The sequence below is a fragment of the Ammospiza nelsoni genome, chromosome 5, assembly GCF_027579445.1.
Source record: "Ammospiza nelsoni isolate bAmmNel1 chromosome 5, bAmmNel1.pri, whole genome shotgun sequence".
NCBI lineage: Eukaryota > Metazoa > Chordata > Aves > Passeriformes > Passerellidae > Ammospiza > Ammospiza nelsoni.
In genome coordinates, this window is record NC_080637.1 from 20019226 (window position 1) to 20035392 (window position 16167).

Consider the following 16167-nt stretch of genomic DNA (forward strand, 5'->3'; position numbering starts at 1 on the left):
ACACAGCTCCTTTCGCTCTTGCCTTAATCCAAGATACTTGTGTATCATAACTAATGTGTGAGGGAAAGTGGAAAAAAATTATCCCAGCTAGGTGACATTATTTCAGTGGTAAGATCAGTCCCTGATTCTGGCTACAGAGATGATTTACAAACTGGACAAAGTAATGAAAAGTGATATTTGATTAGAGCAGGCTGGTTATTACTGTGATGTGTCTCTGCAGCAGCTAAGCTGCACATCTGCTTTCTCCAGGGCCTGCAGGAGAGCTGTGTGGGCAAGCCTGGCAAGGCTGCTCAGGTCTGTACAAATGCAACAGGGTTCTGGGTGTGCATCACCTGCCACTGGGCAGCTCCTCTCCCTCTCCCTGCTGCCATCACCATGTTGCCTCTCTGCGATGGTTACACCCCAGTTCTTTAGAGCTGAGACTCATGATTGAGTTCAGTTGGAAAGTACAACTAATAGTAATAATTTAGTGCCATCTACTGTCTGCAGATGGTTTACCTGCTGTGTCCGGCTTTGAGTGGAGGCGTCCACTAGACCCTTCAGAGAAAGTAAATGTGCGAGCCTTGGGGGGTTTGGTCTTGACCCACCACTGTGGTGGCTGCTATTAATTGAAATAACACAAAACAGGCGCATTCTGAATAAGTTCTGACTTGTGGCATACATTCGTTTATCTTTTTTCTTCTTGTGGGTCCAGCATCCCCACGACCGGCTGGCTGCGCTGCTCCGCCCGGGGAGCAATTTTACCCGCCGGGCCTGGCCGCGCTCTCGGCTCTCCGAGCGGGCTGTCCGTGCCCACGGCCGGGCTGTCCCACGGCCGGGCTGTCCCCACGGGCGGGCTGTCTGTGCCCACGGCCGGGCTGTCCCCACGGGCGGGCTGTCTGTGCCCACGGCCGGGCTGTCCCACGGGCCGGCTGTGCCCACAGCCGGGCTGGGCCCACGGCTGGGCTGTCTGTGCCCATGGGCGGGCTGTCCCACGGCCGGGCTGTCTCCATGGGCGGGCTGTGCCCACGGCCGGGCTGTCCCCATGGGCGGGCTGTCTCATGAGCGGGCTGTGCCCACGGCCGGGCTGTCCCCATGGGCGGGCTGTCTCATGAGCGGGCTGGCCCCACGGCCGCGCTGCTTGTGCCCATGGGCGGGCTGTGCCCACGGCCGGGCTGTCCCCATGGGCGGGACTGGCCGCAGCACCGCCCCCGGCCTGGCCGCATGGCCTCGGTGCTGCGCAGCGCCCGCCGTTTCGGCCCGCGGCTGCTGCGGGAGGCGTCGGGCCCGGCCATGCAGCGGCCCGAGGGCGGCGGGGGCTGGCTGGGCGCGCTGCGCTTCGATAACCTGGCTCTGCGCTCGCTGCCCGTGGACGGCTCGGAGGAGAGCGGCCCGCGGGCCGTGCCCGGCGCCTGCTTCGCTCGGGTGCGGCCCAGCCCGCTGCAGAACCCGCGGCTCGTGGCCATGTCGTTGCCGGCGCTGGCGCTGCTGGGGCTGGAGGCGCCCGCGGCCGACCCGGAGGAGGCCGAGGCCGAGGCCGCGCTGTTCTTCAGCGGGAACCGGGTGCCGGCGGGCGCGGAGCCCGCGGCTCACTGCTACTGCGGGCACCAGTTCGGCAGCTTCGCGGGGCAGCTGGGCGACGGCGCCGCCATGTACCTGGGCGAGGTGCTGGGCCCGCGGGGCGAGCGCTGGGAGATCCAGCTCAAGGGCGCCGGCATCACCCCGTTTTCCCGGTAAGGCCCGGGCGGTGTGCGGGGAGCACGGGGAGGGACTCGGCGGCCCGCAGATCGCATTAGCGAGGGGCTGGAGCCGTGCTGAGGGTCATTCCCTGAGGCAAAGGTCGTCTCTTAAGCCCTCGTGGTTATTTGTTTTTTGTTTACCTTTGGCAGCAGCGAGTGTAGTGCTTAAATGCCAGATCAGGAGGTGGCAAAGTTTTCCACTGGGAAACAAGTGTGTAACTGCATCTCACTGCATCGTTCAGGTGGCACATTACTTCTGTCCCTGGTTATCCTCCAAGGATAACCCTGGTAATCCCTGCGGTTTCTCCCTTTGGGAGGATGCAGGCCATGATGACAGTGGGGAGAGCAGTGTGTAATTGCTGCCCACACAGATGGTATTTGAATTTGGGCGTTTTGGTCCTGCTGGTCCTTCTTTCCACTCTTCCCAGCTGTGGAAGCAATAGTGGAAAAGTCCCCAGATTTGGCCAGGCGTACTGGCCAAATCCCTGCAAGGGATGGGTATCTGCATTAGTCACATTAGCCTTTAAACACTTTAAATATTTCAGGTGATTTTTCCCACTTGCATTTCCTGTGTTGTCTGTTCCAGCCCTACAATCTTGGTAACACTTTAGTTTCATGTATGTGGTCCTCTGAAGGCCTTCTTCAGGTCTGTGAGGGTTAAGGAAATCTCAGTGAAAGTCCCAGATATGGCGGTAGCTTTGTAGGTCTGCCCTGGGCAGCTCTCCTGCTTGCCTGTGGCTTTGGAAGTGCTGGGAGTATGGGCTGAGAACCACCTGTGTCTGTTCCATTTGCTTAGTATCCATTAAATAAGCTAGTTTGTTGTCTGTCTCTTTATTTTTTTTTAGTGTAGCTGTTGTGCATGCTCATATTTAGGACCACATTTCTAGATTGCTTATCCAGAAAGATTCAAAGTAATATTTTTCATTATATTTCATTTAATGAAGAGGAAACCGCTGAGTTGATATACAATTAAATAGCTATACCTGTCCAAATTAAAAAAAATTAAATAGTATTGCATCAATAAAACAAACATAGTTAATGATTAGAAGGGATATGTGTGCCTGGAAGGTTTATTCTGTTATGTGTGCTCTTCATTGCAAGTTGTTGTGTCCATCTAATTGAACTTTAACAGAAGTTTGAAGGTCCAGCTTCTCACATCTGCCACTGCTTTCTTCTGGGGCCATGGACAGAGTGTGTTTCTCCTAGGCTTTTATTTCTGTGCTGCTGCAGAGGAGACAGGAGTTGGTGCCTTAGAGGCTCATCCTGTCCGTGTGTCCCTGGTGCAGGCAGGCGGATGGGCGGAAGGTGCTGCGCTCCAGCATCCGCGAGTTCCTGTGCAGCGAGGCCATGTTCCACCTGGGGATCCCGACCACCCGCGCCGGCACCTGCGTCACCTCCGACTCCAGAGTCCTTCGGGACGTCTTTTATGATGGGAACCCAAAACATGAAAGGTGTACAGTCGTTCTGAGAATAGCCTCTACATTTATAAGGTAGGAGCCTATTCTGTTGATCAGTTTTGTTTTGTTTTTTTTCCTTTAAAACTAAGCAGTCTTCTAAAGTGTATTTCTCTAACAGCACCGTTTGTGTTTCTTGTTCTGGAGGCTTGGAACTTCTTTTGCTGGGCTGTAGGAAACTGCTTTTCTTGCTCAGCAGATGGGATGGGCTGCTGTCTTTGCACAGAGACAGATAAATACTAGGAATGCTGGCCTGGTAGAAAGAAGAATTAAGTTCTGTAGACTTAGGAGAAGAGATTTTTCGTGTTTATTCCTGTACAGAATACATGATTTTTTCTTTTTAATAGTAGTAGTAGTGGTGTATTATACCTCCATCCTTAATTCCAGTTCTAATGTAAAGTTCTGTGAAAGTGAAGTTCTGTAAAGTTCTGTGAAAATTCTACTGAGTTCTGTGAAAGTTTGGGGGTACTTTCCCTGCCTGAGAAGTGTATGAGGTTCCTGCTCCAGCAGAAGCTATTAGGCATTTCAGGAAGTTGCATTGCTTCCTCTAAGGTTACAGAAAATTAGAGGAAGGTGAGGTATGAGGAATATGTGCTTTCATATGTATGTGTATATTTGTGTGCATTCCTGTGTGTTTACATAGCTGGAAAATATATTTGGTATGCTTGATGTACAGTCTAGTATTTAAAATAAGTACAACTTCTACATACCTGCAGGATAAAAATTTTTCAGTAGGAGTAGTTGTAAGGAACTTTAATGAGCTGCTGTTGAGTACTGGCAGAGTTGGTCAGTTTAGGTCCATGTGGATGTAGGAGCTTCCTTTCCCCAAGTCACTGAGCCCCACCACGTTCAGTGCAGGAATCTTGCAGGTCTTTTCTCTCAGTCACCTAAGAATTGATGTTAGGAGATGATGTGCTGTTACTGCAATAGCAGTAAATGTTTTTATTACATGCAATATCAAATTATGTTAATAGTATCAGATAATTCTCAAACATGTTTTCATTTTGAAACAGGTTTGGCTCTTTTGAAATTTTTAAGCCCCCTGATGAGTACACAGGACGGAAGGGCCCCAGCGTGAACCGAAATGACATTCGAATACAGATGCTCGATTATGTGATCAGCACTTTCTACCCAGAAATCCAGGAGGCTCATTCAGACAACACTGTTCAGAGGAATGCTGCTTTCTTCAAAGAGGTAAGGAAGATCAGATTCTCTTCATAAATCCATACCAGTCGTCTTGAGGAAGTCCATCTGCAGGCACAGATGACTGGAGTCAGCTAGAACTTTGTATCACTCAAATGTCTGGACTCTTCTTTGAAGAAAGCACTCTTAGTAGACCTTATTGATGAAAACAGTGTTGATATTGATCTAACCAGTGGAAACAGTGTAACCTTCCTAATGGTAAATCACGATTTCCCTGCGTTGGGGGAGCTTCTGAAGGCTTGTCTCCATTTTCTGGGACTGTCTTAGACTGGGAGAAGGAGTTCTGGCTCTGACTGTCAGATGATGACTTGATGGTGCTGAGACATTACTTGCAGGGCATCATTTTGTAAAATACTGAGATGCTGAGTCTCATTTTCCAGATTATGAACAGGAATGTTGTCTGCAAATCAGTTTAACTTCAGACTTTAGAACTGAAATGTTAAAAGGCAGTTGAGCACTTTTATAACTGGCCAGCAAAAAGAGTAATTAAAAAATATCAGTGTCTAATACTTGACTAATCTATCTGAAAGCTGTTGTGGTGCTTTGAAACCTGAAATGGTCTGGTATGGACTGAGGGAATGGCTGCAGCATGATGCACTTTCATACCAGACTGATAAGAGGTCAAAACCCAGACTTGACAGCTGACATTCCAGAGTTTGGTTTCTTGCCCTTTTTTTTTTTTTCTTTACCACAACCTGTGCATATTGCATTAATTCTGCAAAGCCAGCTGTGGCTTGGTTCACCACTATGTTCCAAAGAATTTAACTCTTCTGGACAAGTCCTTTGTGTGTGAACAATTTGGTTTGATGAGGAGAGCTGTGGCTTGTCACTCACTCTGTTGTGTCCAGCTCTGTAGTGGTGGCATGTTTGCTTCCGGATGGAACAGAAGTCATGGGACTTGGGATCATTGTGATGTGTGTGTGTGTGTGCTCAGTCCTGCCTCTTCCTGCTTTTGGCTGCTTTTCCTGGCCCAGTTACTACTGGTTTCCTTCTCCTTCCCCCCACCTGTATTCCTAGCATCCTTTGCTTGTTTCCACAGATCCATTTTTTGTTTGTTGTGCTCCTCGTGCCACTGCCTATCCCCACTCCATGTCTGTGCTATCATTGCCTCCTCATGTTTTCTCTCTCATCCTTAGTGGAGACTTTCCAGACTTTCCTCCACCTGAAAATCACCCCAGTCCTTTTTTAATTGAACAAACACATCTATTTACAGGGAACTGCTGTCACTTCAGCTCTATCTTGTTTTGTCATTCCTTCTGCACTGTGGAGGAAATGGAGAAAAAAGTACATTGCATTGCATGTGATTGCATTTCACAGCACTGCCTAGAAAGCAGACATCATTATCTGTACTTCTCAAATAATTTGTAGCTGTTTCCTAAATTTAAATGAGCATGTCCTTCAGCTGACAGTCTCATCTATACACACACCATACTTGCCTTCTGGTTTGTCTAGCTGTAGAAAAATGTTGATCAAAAATAATAAAGGTTAAAGAGGATGCAGAGCTGTCTCTTCATTATCAATATACTCATCTTTGAGTGTCACCCAAGCTTTAGTTGCTTTTGGGCACTCTCATCAGGGGGATTTCTTTTCACCAGAGCCCTGGTGGTGTGCAGTGCATCCATACAAAGACTGCCTTACCACTGGAGTGCTTTCAGCCCAACCCTGGTGGCCAGGATTTTTTATTTTTAAATTTTACATTTTCCTGGCACAGAGCCGTTGTGCAGGGTGTGCTTCTCTTACTGGGTCATGGCCTAGGTAATCAGTTTTGGACACATGCAGCTGGCTGCTGGCTTCCAGCTGCCCCATGAATCAGCATTCAGGAAAGATGTGTAAAGTACCTACCATGAGAATATTGGAAAAAATACAAGTGTGGGATCTCAAGGTAGACCAAGAGGTTGTGTTTCATGCATCATTTGTGGTTTTCACTGCCTGTCAGGGCAAGATTTGTCTAATTTTTCTCCTTTACTTGACTTATGTATTTTTTTAAAAAAAGGTAGAAAAATTCTGTATTTGAACACAAAGGCATAGAAACATCTAATTGAACAATTGTTCAATTGTTTTTGAACCTTAATGGAATACACTTACACTGCAGCATGGAGCAAATAGTTGTTTTGAATTTCTGTGCATTGTTAGCTGTTTGGGAAGAAAAATTATTTTATCTATGAAAATAATTTGATTTAACTTTTAGTGAATGGCTATACAAAATTTTTACTTACAGCAATTTAATAAAGTATTTGCAACTAGTTTTATTTAAAAACCATGTTAGCTTCTGACTTGTAGATTTTTAGTATTGTAGTTGCCAGGTGGGTTAATGTATTTAAATAATTAGAACTGCTTTAAAATATTACACTATTTATTTGAAGGATGGGGCACATGCAGTGATTTTATTCCATACAAATAGTTCTCAGTTCAGCAGTGGAAAATTACTAATGAAACATGCATTTGGTGAAGAATTGTATTTAAATAAAACCATCATTCTTGCAATACTTTCATTTAATCTTGTAGTCTTATTTCCACTCTCACAACATGGAGATAAATGTTTATCAGTGCTAAAACCTCTTTGCACTGAATAGGTTTTTTGTGTCAGCACTTTAGCCTCCCTGTAAATCACCCCTACATATGAGGTAAACCAAAATACAACGCTTGCTGATGTGATTTCCTGCCTGTAGTTACTCTTTAAAATTAATATTAGGCAAAATAATATATTAGTATAATGACTACACTAGTATGCAGGTCTGATGTCAAACAGTTTATTTCAGTGTCCTGTCCCCAGAGCATTTGAAAGCTGTTCAGTTGACTGGCCAGTCAAGCATGGAAGGAGAGAAGTGGATGCACATGGAAATGGGAGGCATGGAAACAGGAGGAGAGGGGCAAACTGTGCTTAAGATGTTTGTGTGCATAGTGCCAGAATCTGCTTCCACTGGAGCTGTAGAAACATCAGTTCAGGCTAGGAAATACATGGATGTGTTGGAAATAGGTTGTTGTGGTGCCAAATGAACACCAGGCCCTTTCTTTCAGGTCACCAGGCGCACGGCGAGGCTGGTTGCGGAGTGGCAGTGTGTGGGGTTTTGCCATGGCGTGCTGAACACAGATAACATGAGCATTGTTGGACTCACCATTGACTATGGCCCTTTTGGCTTTATGGACAGGTCAGTGGGGCATCACTGGTGGGAATGTGGGTATGTTGTTCTTACTTTGCAGGACAATCCTTGTGTTCATGGTTGCTTTAATATTTTAATTCTAAAGTAGATTCTTGAATTATCTTCACGGCAAAGGAGATCGAGGTAGTTCTAGTTCTCCTGTAATTCTTCTTGTCAATGTAGTTGCAACTGTGTTCACAGCATCTCAGCTGTTAGACTGTTCTTGTAGCCTGTGGCTTTGGGAAAAGAATCAAGGGTTGTTTCCTTCCAATTTTTTAATACCTAGAGCAGACTAAAATAATAAAAGTACTACTTCTCCCAGTATTGGTGTCCAGGTGAGCAGAAGAATGCTGACAGTTTCTTCTCCTGTAGGTACGACCCTGAGCACGTGTGCAATGGTTCTGATAACACAGGGCGCTATGCCTACAACAAACAGCCAGAGATTTGCAAGTGGAACCTGGGGAAACTTGCTGAAGCTTTAGTTCCAGAGCTGCCCTTGGAAATAAGCCAACTCATCCTGGAAGAGGAATATGATGCAGAATTTGAGAAACACTATTTGCAGAAGATGAGAAAAAAACTAGGCCTAATCCAACTGGAATTAGAAGAAGACAGTAAGCTGGTGTCTGAACTGCTTGAAACCATGCATCTCACAGGTTGGTGAACAGCACAGAAGGTGCTTATTTAATAGCCTGTCAGAATCTATTATCAAATCAAAACACAATTTATATCTTGACCTTAAAAGAAAGTAGCCTTGTGCAGCTACATTGTTATCTGGGAGAAGAACAAAAAGCTGAAAATAATTACCTTATTGTGAGCTGTGGAGTAGTTGTTGCCTAATGCGGGGCCCCTGTCTCACATTTGCACCCTCACTGAGAGAACAGTTTATTTGCCTCTTTAGAATGGTGACCTGTACTGCTGGGGGAGGAGGTAGAAGGAGGTATGGAAACTGCTTTCCTGCTGATTTATTAGTTGCATTACTAATAAAGTTAATTTTTTCAGCTGGAGACTTCACAAATATTTTTTACTTGCTGAGTTCATTCTCAGTAGACATTGATCCTTCAAAATTTGAAGATTTCTTAGAAGAGCTTACAAGTCAGTGTGCTTCTGTGGAAGAGTTGAAAGTTGTTTTTAAACCACAGATGGATCCAAGGTATTACTCTGCTTAAATGCTTTTGGTTTTTGCTTTTAATTTCATTATAACCATAATGAACTCTGCATGGTATATAATATCTCACTGATTTTGAGATTGGAAATGTCACTGTTAAGAAGATGCACCATGATACACACAGTGACTTTCAGCAGTTGGCTCTTGAGTTAAAGTTGTCTGAGCTTCTGCTTGGTCTTTTTTTTTTTCATTTCCTTCCCTGTTTCTGCTGACTTGAGGCAATGAGAGTGCCAAATAATGAAGTGATATGGGAGTATTTTACAGAAGAAATGGGTTTGAGCTACAATGCTGCTGTGTTCTGCTAGTGTACTCTCAGCAAAAAGTCACTTTCAAGTGCTGAAGTTCTGGCCTCAGGATAACCTTTAGGTAGTGTAGTCCATGTCCTGTTTGTTCTGCAGCCCAGCTACTCTGAGCCTGGAAAAATAATAACTCATGTTCAACTACTGCAGTGACTGGAGCAAATTTTCACTTTTTGCAGACGGGGAAAAAAATTAAAGATATTTTGGGTATACTTCTCTCCCTTCCCCCTGCCTTCTTTAAGTAAGTGCTCCATGAAGGATGAACCCACCAAATTTTTCAGCTTTTGCTGTGTGTTGATAGCACAATACAGAGATAGCTTTTGTGGTAGAGATGGGACAGTATTTTTTAAATACACTGCATTCAGGACTAGAGAAACATGAAAAGTAGCTATAGGTCATCATGATAGGGATGTGACATTTTGGAGGGGAATAGTACTGTGTTAGTGTGAGTGCATGACTGATTTCTTTTTTAATCCCAGCCCTTTGATATCACAGATCTAGGCATATCAGATGTGTACATCAGGTCTCAATAGTACTTTATATAAACTCAGAAATCAAAGCACCTGGCTTATCTCTGCTGACTGAAAGTAGGACAATATAACTTGATATAATGAGTTGTCTATTTTGAAGCCAGGAGAAATGTTTCTTTTGTCCTTTGCTTAAAACTGGATTCACAGAGGAAATAAAAACACTTTGTATTTTGATATGCTGCAACTCTTTGGGTTTTTATTTTACTTTATGCTATGCTGCAGTTATTAATTCAGGAAAAATGAAAGCTAGCATAGTATTGCAAACTAAGGTGGAGCTATTGTACAGCACCAGCTAACACAGTGAAATATTAAAAGATGCAATCGTAGTCAAACCTGCAGCAGAGTAGTCTGGATATTGTGTGGAATTTATTACCAGAAAGCAGTTCTCATCTGTGATTTAGACTGGCTAATTAAAAAAGTCAAACACAGTGTTGGTCTCATGGGACTTAAATGAAGTATTTTTCCCCATATCATTTAGGTTTTTATTAGTACTGGCAAAAATAGGTTTTAAAGAAATAAAAAAAACCTTCAAACAACAAAACCTGTGAATTCTGTATTATCGTAAAATCTAAATAAGATCAAAATTTTTAAGCAAATTCCTTTTGAAGTTCAAAGGGTATTTTGATAAGAATTGTGCAACTAAACCAGTAATTTTGAAAATCTACTGTCTGCACTTTATATACCACAGGAATATGAATTAAACACACTGAAGAAGGGAGAAGAAACAGTGAAATTAGGATCATTTATAATAAAAGTTGTTTTGCTAATTATGAATTTCTGTTACTTAACCTCTCTAGTGAAATCCCAGTTGTGAATGTTTTTGTTTCTACTTTGATTGCAAGGAGATGGTTCTTGATGAGCAGCTCAACTTTAGTATCTAACTTTGTTTGTTCTTTTTGTTCCCAGACAGCTGTCAATGATGCTGATGTTGGCTCAGTCTAACCCTCAGCTGTTAGCATTAATTGGAACAAAAGCTAATATAAATAAAGAGCTGGAACGCATTGAACAGTTCTCCAAACTGCAGCAGTTAACAGCAGATGATTTACTTAGCAGAAATAAAAGACACTGGAAGGAATGGCTGGAGAAATACAGGTAAAGTTTCTCAGTATTGATATCTCACTATTGATATTGTATTTCTGCATTTTGAGAACAATGTGCATGTCTCACAAAAGACACTAAGTCTCCAATACAGATTAGGAAGGTGAGGAGGGCATGCAACTGGAGAATATTATCTACTGCCATGATCAGTGTCCTTGTTGCTGTGAAAGTTCAAGGTCATCTTTTTACTTTGTTTACTAAATTTTGAAGTAGTGTGAGGATGTAGAAATCACCAGGCATCAACTCTAGTATGAAAAGTGCTTCACCAGTGTTGATATTGATTCTGACATAGACTAATTCCAGTTGTGAACTTTTAAGTGCTCAGTAACTACAACTGATTGACCTCTAAGCATTCTATCCTTTGAAATTTGTGTTAATATAGAAAGCAAGTATTCTTAATCAAAGAGTAAAAACAGAAATCATGGCCAGGAAAAACAAATATCCAGACTTGTCTAAAGCCTAAAAAGTGTTAGCAGGAGATTTTTTTTTTTTTTTTTTAAGAAAACCCCTGAATACAGCTTTAACTTTTTGTACTCTGTATGTGGATTAGGGCAGATCTTTCCTTTCCTGGCTGTCTGTGATCTTGTTCTCCAGCAGGGCTGAGAAAGTTCTTTAACTGATAGAAAGTACCTCAAACTGCCTCTGCTGTATTGCATCCTTGTGCTTTTACCAGAACAGCAAACACTTTAACCAATAAACAATATAGAAATACTTGAAAGAAAAGACCTGACTGTGTCAGTCATTGCAGAGCAATGCAGAACAGACCATATCCTGTGTCTTCATCTGACTTTAGAGAACAGAAAAGCTGTGCTGTGCCACTTCCTTGAGCTGTGTCAGGACCTGCTGACTGTCCCTAGTACTGCTTTTAAACTAAGTGTGTTTTCTCTTCTCTTGTCATGCTGCATTTTATAAACTGAGAGGATTATAGATGATGTAGTATTTTTTAAGAACTGCAAGTTAAGTATCTCAAAACAAGAAAATGTGTCCACTTCTACATGTGGTTCTTGGTAAAAACCAGTCGTTGTCACCTGCTTAATTTCAGAGTCCGTTTGCAGAAGGAAATAGAAAGTGTTGGTAATGCTGATGCCTGGAACACTGAGCATGTCAAGGTCATGAATTCAAACAATCCAAAATATATCTTGAGGAATTACATTGCCCAGAATGCCATAGAAGCAGCTGAAAATGGGGATTTCTCAGAGGTATGCTATTACTGCTCTCTCTCTCTAGGTTTGTGTGGATGTGTAGTGGTGCTGTCAATGACTGACATTATACCAGGCAAAATTTAGTCTGGAATCTTGGGCAGTAAGGGCATTGGGAATTCACTGCTCAGGAGATCTCTATTGTTTTTATTGTCACTGTAATTTTAAGGTCTGCAGTACAAATAATGGAGTCAAAACTCTGAATCTGAACTTCACCAGCTCGTGTAGGCTGACCTCAGGACAAAGCATGTACACTGCTTTTACTGTCCTGAGAGTGGCTTGGAAGGAAGTTAGGAATTAATTTTCACTTGTTCCTTTCTGGAAAATGTTATCTTTTAAAATTTACAACTTTCACCCTCAGCATCTGGAACATTACATGGAGAATATGGGAAAATTATTTATTTTGAGAAATTATATAAGAATTTGTATTTAATATTTGCATTTCAAGTTATTTGAGCCTGAGTTCCATACACATACAAACTCAGCCAGGTTCAGTTTTACAGTTTGCATCTTATATATATTGTTCATCTGTTTAACATTTGGCTTGTCTGGAGTTCATGTATTAGGTACAATACACTTGCTCATTATTTGGCATGAGGTTCTTCTCCATATCATTTTGTCTTCACTTCCTAAATTCTTAACAACCATGCTATGTTTTCTCTCTAGGTAAGAAATGTACTGAAACTTTTAGAACATCCATTCCAAGAAGCAGAAGGGTTCCAGGAGGTGAAGGAGGATGCAGAAGAGGAGGGAGCAGCTGCTGCAGCTGCTTGTTCTCAGGAGAGCAGAAGCAAACAATCCTATTGCAGCAAACCTCCGCTCTGGGCTTCGGAGCTCTGCGTTACGTGATCTTCATAACTGCCTTGCTTTGTTTTTTGCTGTGAACTGAAGACTCTGATCCTCCTTCAGCAGTGAAGAATTCAGCAAGGCAAACATCAAAGTGCTATTAAGTTATTGAAACAACACTACATTTGGATGCATCTGCAGCAGTCTTCAGCTGTGCTTAATTTGAAGCAGTTGTGGATCTTGGAACAGACCAGTGACAATCAACGGTCCATACACATCAGTAATATAAATGTTTAAAGGCCCAAAGTCTTTCCTTTATCCTCACTACAGTGCAAGTCAAAAGCAGTATTTTATCTTGATGTAGGCTGAACTTCAATCATCCAAATGGAATTGTTGTTATGTGAAGACAAAAATAGCAAGTCAGGAATCTGATCTGTTTTTGTCTGATGTCTTAACTAATAGTACTTGTGGTATTTATTTACTGCTTTCTCTATGCAGAAACTTTTAGTCTTCTTTAATGGAGGAACAGATTCATTGTTGCTTGTTTTGAAGCTGTGTTTCATTTAATTAAGTAGTTCATTTCTTCTGAACCTTCAGATTGGTATTTAATCATTATCTATTTTCTGAGAATGTGTGCAGGCTAGAATTTGGGGGGAGCAATTGAATTTTTTTAAGAGCAGAATTAAGGGAGATTATATACATCTGCACTTGAAAACTTGGTGATGAAATTTATTCAGGTTCAGTATGTCTGCACACAACACCCATAAATATCTAGTAAACTCAGGAGTGCAGTTTGTAACCCAATTGCCTTGGGCAGGATCCATAAGCCAAATTAGCTTGAGCCTTGAACTACCCCAGCACTCAAATCCAGGTGTGTTGTGTATTTATTTCTGTGCTTCTAACAGAGTCTGCCTGTTTGAGAAGTGTGGCAGGTGAGGTACCTGCTCATGACACTGGTCAGTGGGGTTCTTCCAATCCTTCTCTACTCTTGCACTGTTTAGTTGGTTTCCATGGTTCTTGAAAGTCTTCAAGCTGGAAGTTTGTCATTTAGGAACGTGCTGTTTGAGCTGGGGTAAAAGATGCTGGAGGATGTGGGACGAGAGGAGGAGCTGACTTGCTCACAAGTTACTTAAAATGCTTCACTTGAGGTTCCAGGGGAAGGTTGGTTGCCATTATTGTCACATCATCACAGTTGTTCTGTAGTTAGTTGTTACTGAGCTTTCTGAGTTTCTGTTTGTTACAAGTTCAGACACCTGAAAGGTTTGGTTTAATGCAAAGGCTTCTCTTTCCAAAGAGACCACTGTCTCACACTTGTGATTTATGTGTCTTTAAAGAAATTCTTCTGCTACCCCCATACAAACTTGTTACCAGTTTGGGTTGAATTGTGGTTTTTTTAAGTCTTCCTCAGTATGAGCTGTCAGCAGACATGGAGAACAGCTGGACTGTTGCTTTTCCAACTGTACTAATAGTCAGTTGGACTATCCTCCTCACTGTCACAGGACATAGGGCATGCTTTGAATGTAAACATTTTCTCTGTCTTGGAGCTGGAGGAACTGATTTGTGATGAACTGTGATCTCTGACAAGCACAGCACTTTCTCTGGGATTTTGGAGTCCTTAAAGAAAGGACAGACTAGGTGTATTACCTAGCCCATGGAAGAATGGTGTAGTTGAAAGAGGCCTGCTGGGAATAATCCATTTTTGTGGGAATTCGAAGTTTTCATTGAGGATTATCCTTCCTTTAAATTTGGGTTACTGAAACCAAACCATTTAATAGAAACTTTAAGAGAAAGTCAGTGCTGGGTAAACAGGATTGCATCAGGGAGGGAAAGTGTGCTGGCAATTTGCAATACACTTGAGACATCCCCTTGCAGAACCTGTGCTCTCTTACAATGTGCCTGCTCCACAAGGGAGTAACAGAGGGGGGAGAAGCTGCTCCAAACTGATCAACATGACTGTGCTGATTCTGTTTCTCAGTTTATATCTTTTCTTTTGGGACACAGAGGGGAACAGAGTTTTAGAGGAGCTCTGTCCAAGCTTTTTCCTGACCAAAATGGTGTAAAAAGTAATGATTCTTAACCATGCCTAAAGTATCAAGTCTGTTTAACAGCATTCTAATAATAATTTGGGGGGGTTGAGTAGATCTCTATTAATAGTGGTACAGAGAAGGAGAATATTATAACTGTGTGTTTGGACATGCAAGAATTTGGATTAACTACCAAATTATTGTGCACCTATATTGCCAAAATCACAGGAGGAGATACTTTGAAATAATTTACAAGCAATTATCTTATCTTTAAAAGGGAAAATGAATTGTACAGTGAGAACTGCAAACACAGTGCTATTTGCTGCTAAATACTCTTTGCTCACATGTCAATCAAGTGCAAGAGGTTTTGCAATCAATTTCCAGGGTTGGAATGATTAATGCAGCCCCTTGGTGTGCCACTCAGTAAAGTTGTATGTCTGACAGATGTTCACCAGCAGTAGAAACTCAGGTTTTCACATGTTCAGCTGCACTGACATCCAACTGCTCGGTTCCCCAGGGCATGAGTAACATCAGGGCTTTGTGTTTGAAGAAGCATGATGGTCCAGAGCCAAGTGGAATGCTTGTGCTCTTCCAGCACTCTCATTTCTGCAGGTGGGTCATAGTTTGATCCCTGATGATAGTGAGTTCCTTCTGTTCTTGTTTCTGGAGCAGTGTAGAAGCAGGAGGTTAAGCAGCAGCACAATTATTATCACTAGAATGTTATCACTTAGCTCAGTTCCTCAGAGAGAAGGGAGTGCAGCTTACAGCATTTGGGAATCTAAATACTTAAATCATAATTTGCTTCTTGATTTCTACTGCTTGTATTTGCAATAGGTTCTGAAAATAGTATTTATTACTGGCCAAATATTCTGTTTATATAAAAACCATGGAGTTGTGCTCAAAATGAAGTGGTGACTCTTCCTATCAAAAGCTTTCTGATCAAGTATTTCCACAGACTTAGCCTATACCATATGCTAAGCCATGTATGTGGCTATACCATATATCCTGAAGTACCCTCACATAAAATCAAGTGGCACCCAGATTACAAAGCTGAAATGAGAACCTGTTGGAGATGAGTCTCTGGACAGTCTCATGTGATAGTGGGACTCCTTTCATTACTTGGGGTAAGATCTCACCATAACTCTGCTTCATGAGCTTGTAAATCTACAGTTGCAGAACGTTTTAATGTCAGCTCTTATTTTGGAATGTTGTGTGGGTTTGGGGTTTTTGTTTGTTTGTTTCTGGGTTGGGTTTGTTGGTTTTTTTTTTCCAAATAAGTGCTATAGATTTTATTATTTTATTAAAATTAATTAAAATAGCAATTTTAATATTTTTCTTAATGCCTATTTCTTGAAAGTTTTGCTGGTAACAACACTGATCACAGATGTGAACCCAACAGGAGGGTTTCACAATGGTGTCACATCCAGTGTATGATCACACAGTCTGAATTCTAAATAATGCTGCCACTACCTTGGTTACATGGTTACATCTTGTCATTTGGCTTCATGCTTCCTGTGTTGACAGTGGGAGGTGTTTAGTGTGCAGTGCAGT

The 16167-nt window shown here is 42.5% G+C and overlaps 1 protein-coding gene across 1 annotated transcript; it reads left to right on the forward strand.

The window, feature by feature from the left end:
• The first annotated feature begins 1203 nt into the window (after positions 1 to 1203).
• Positions 1204 to 15944, forward strand: SELENOO (selenoprotein O). The gene is made up of 9 exons (XM_059472410.1): positions 1204 to 1712; positions 3005 to 3208; positions 4186 to 4366; positions 7394 to 7524; positions 7888 to 8168; positions 8515 to 8665; positions 10416 to 10601; positions 11650 to 11806; positions 12473 to 15944. The coding sequence occupies exons 1-9, from the start codon at positions 1204 to 1206 to the stop codon at positions 12662 to 12664; spliced, it is 1992 nt and encodes a 663-aa protein (XP_059328393.1). The 3' UTR covers positions 12665 to 15944.
• Positions 15945 to 16167: the final 223 nt, after the last annotated feature.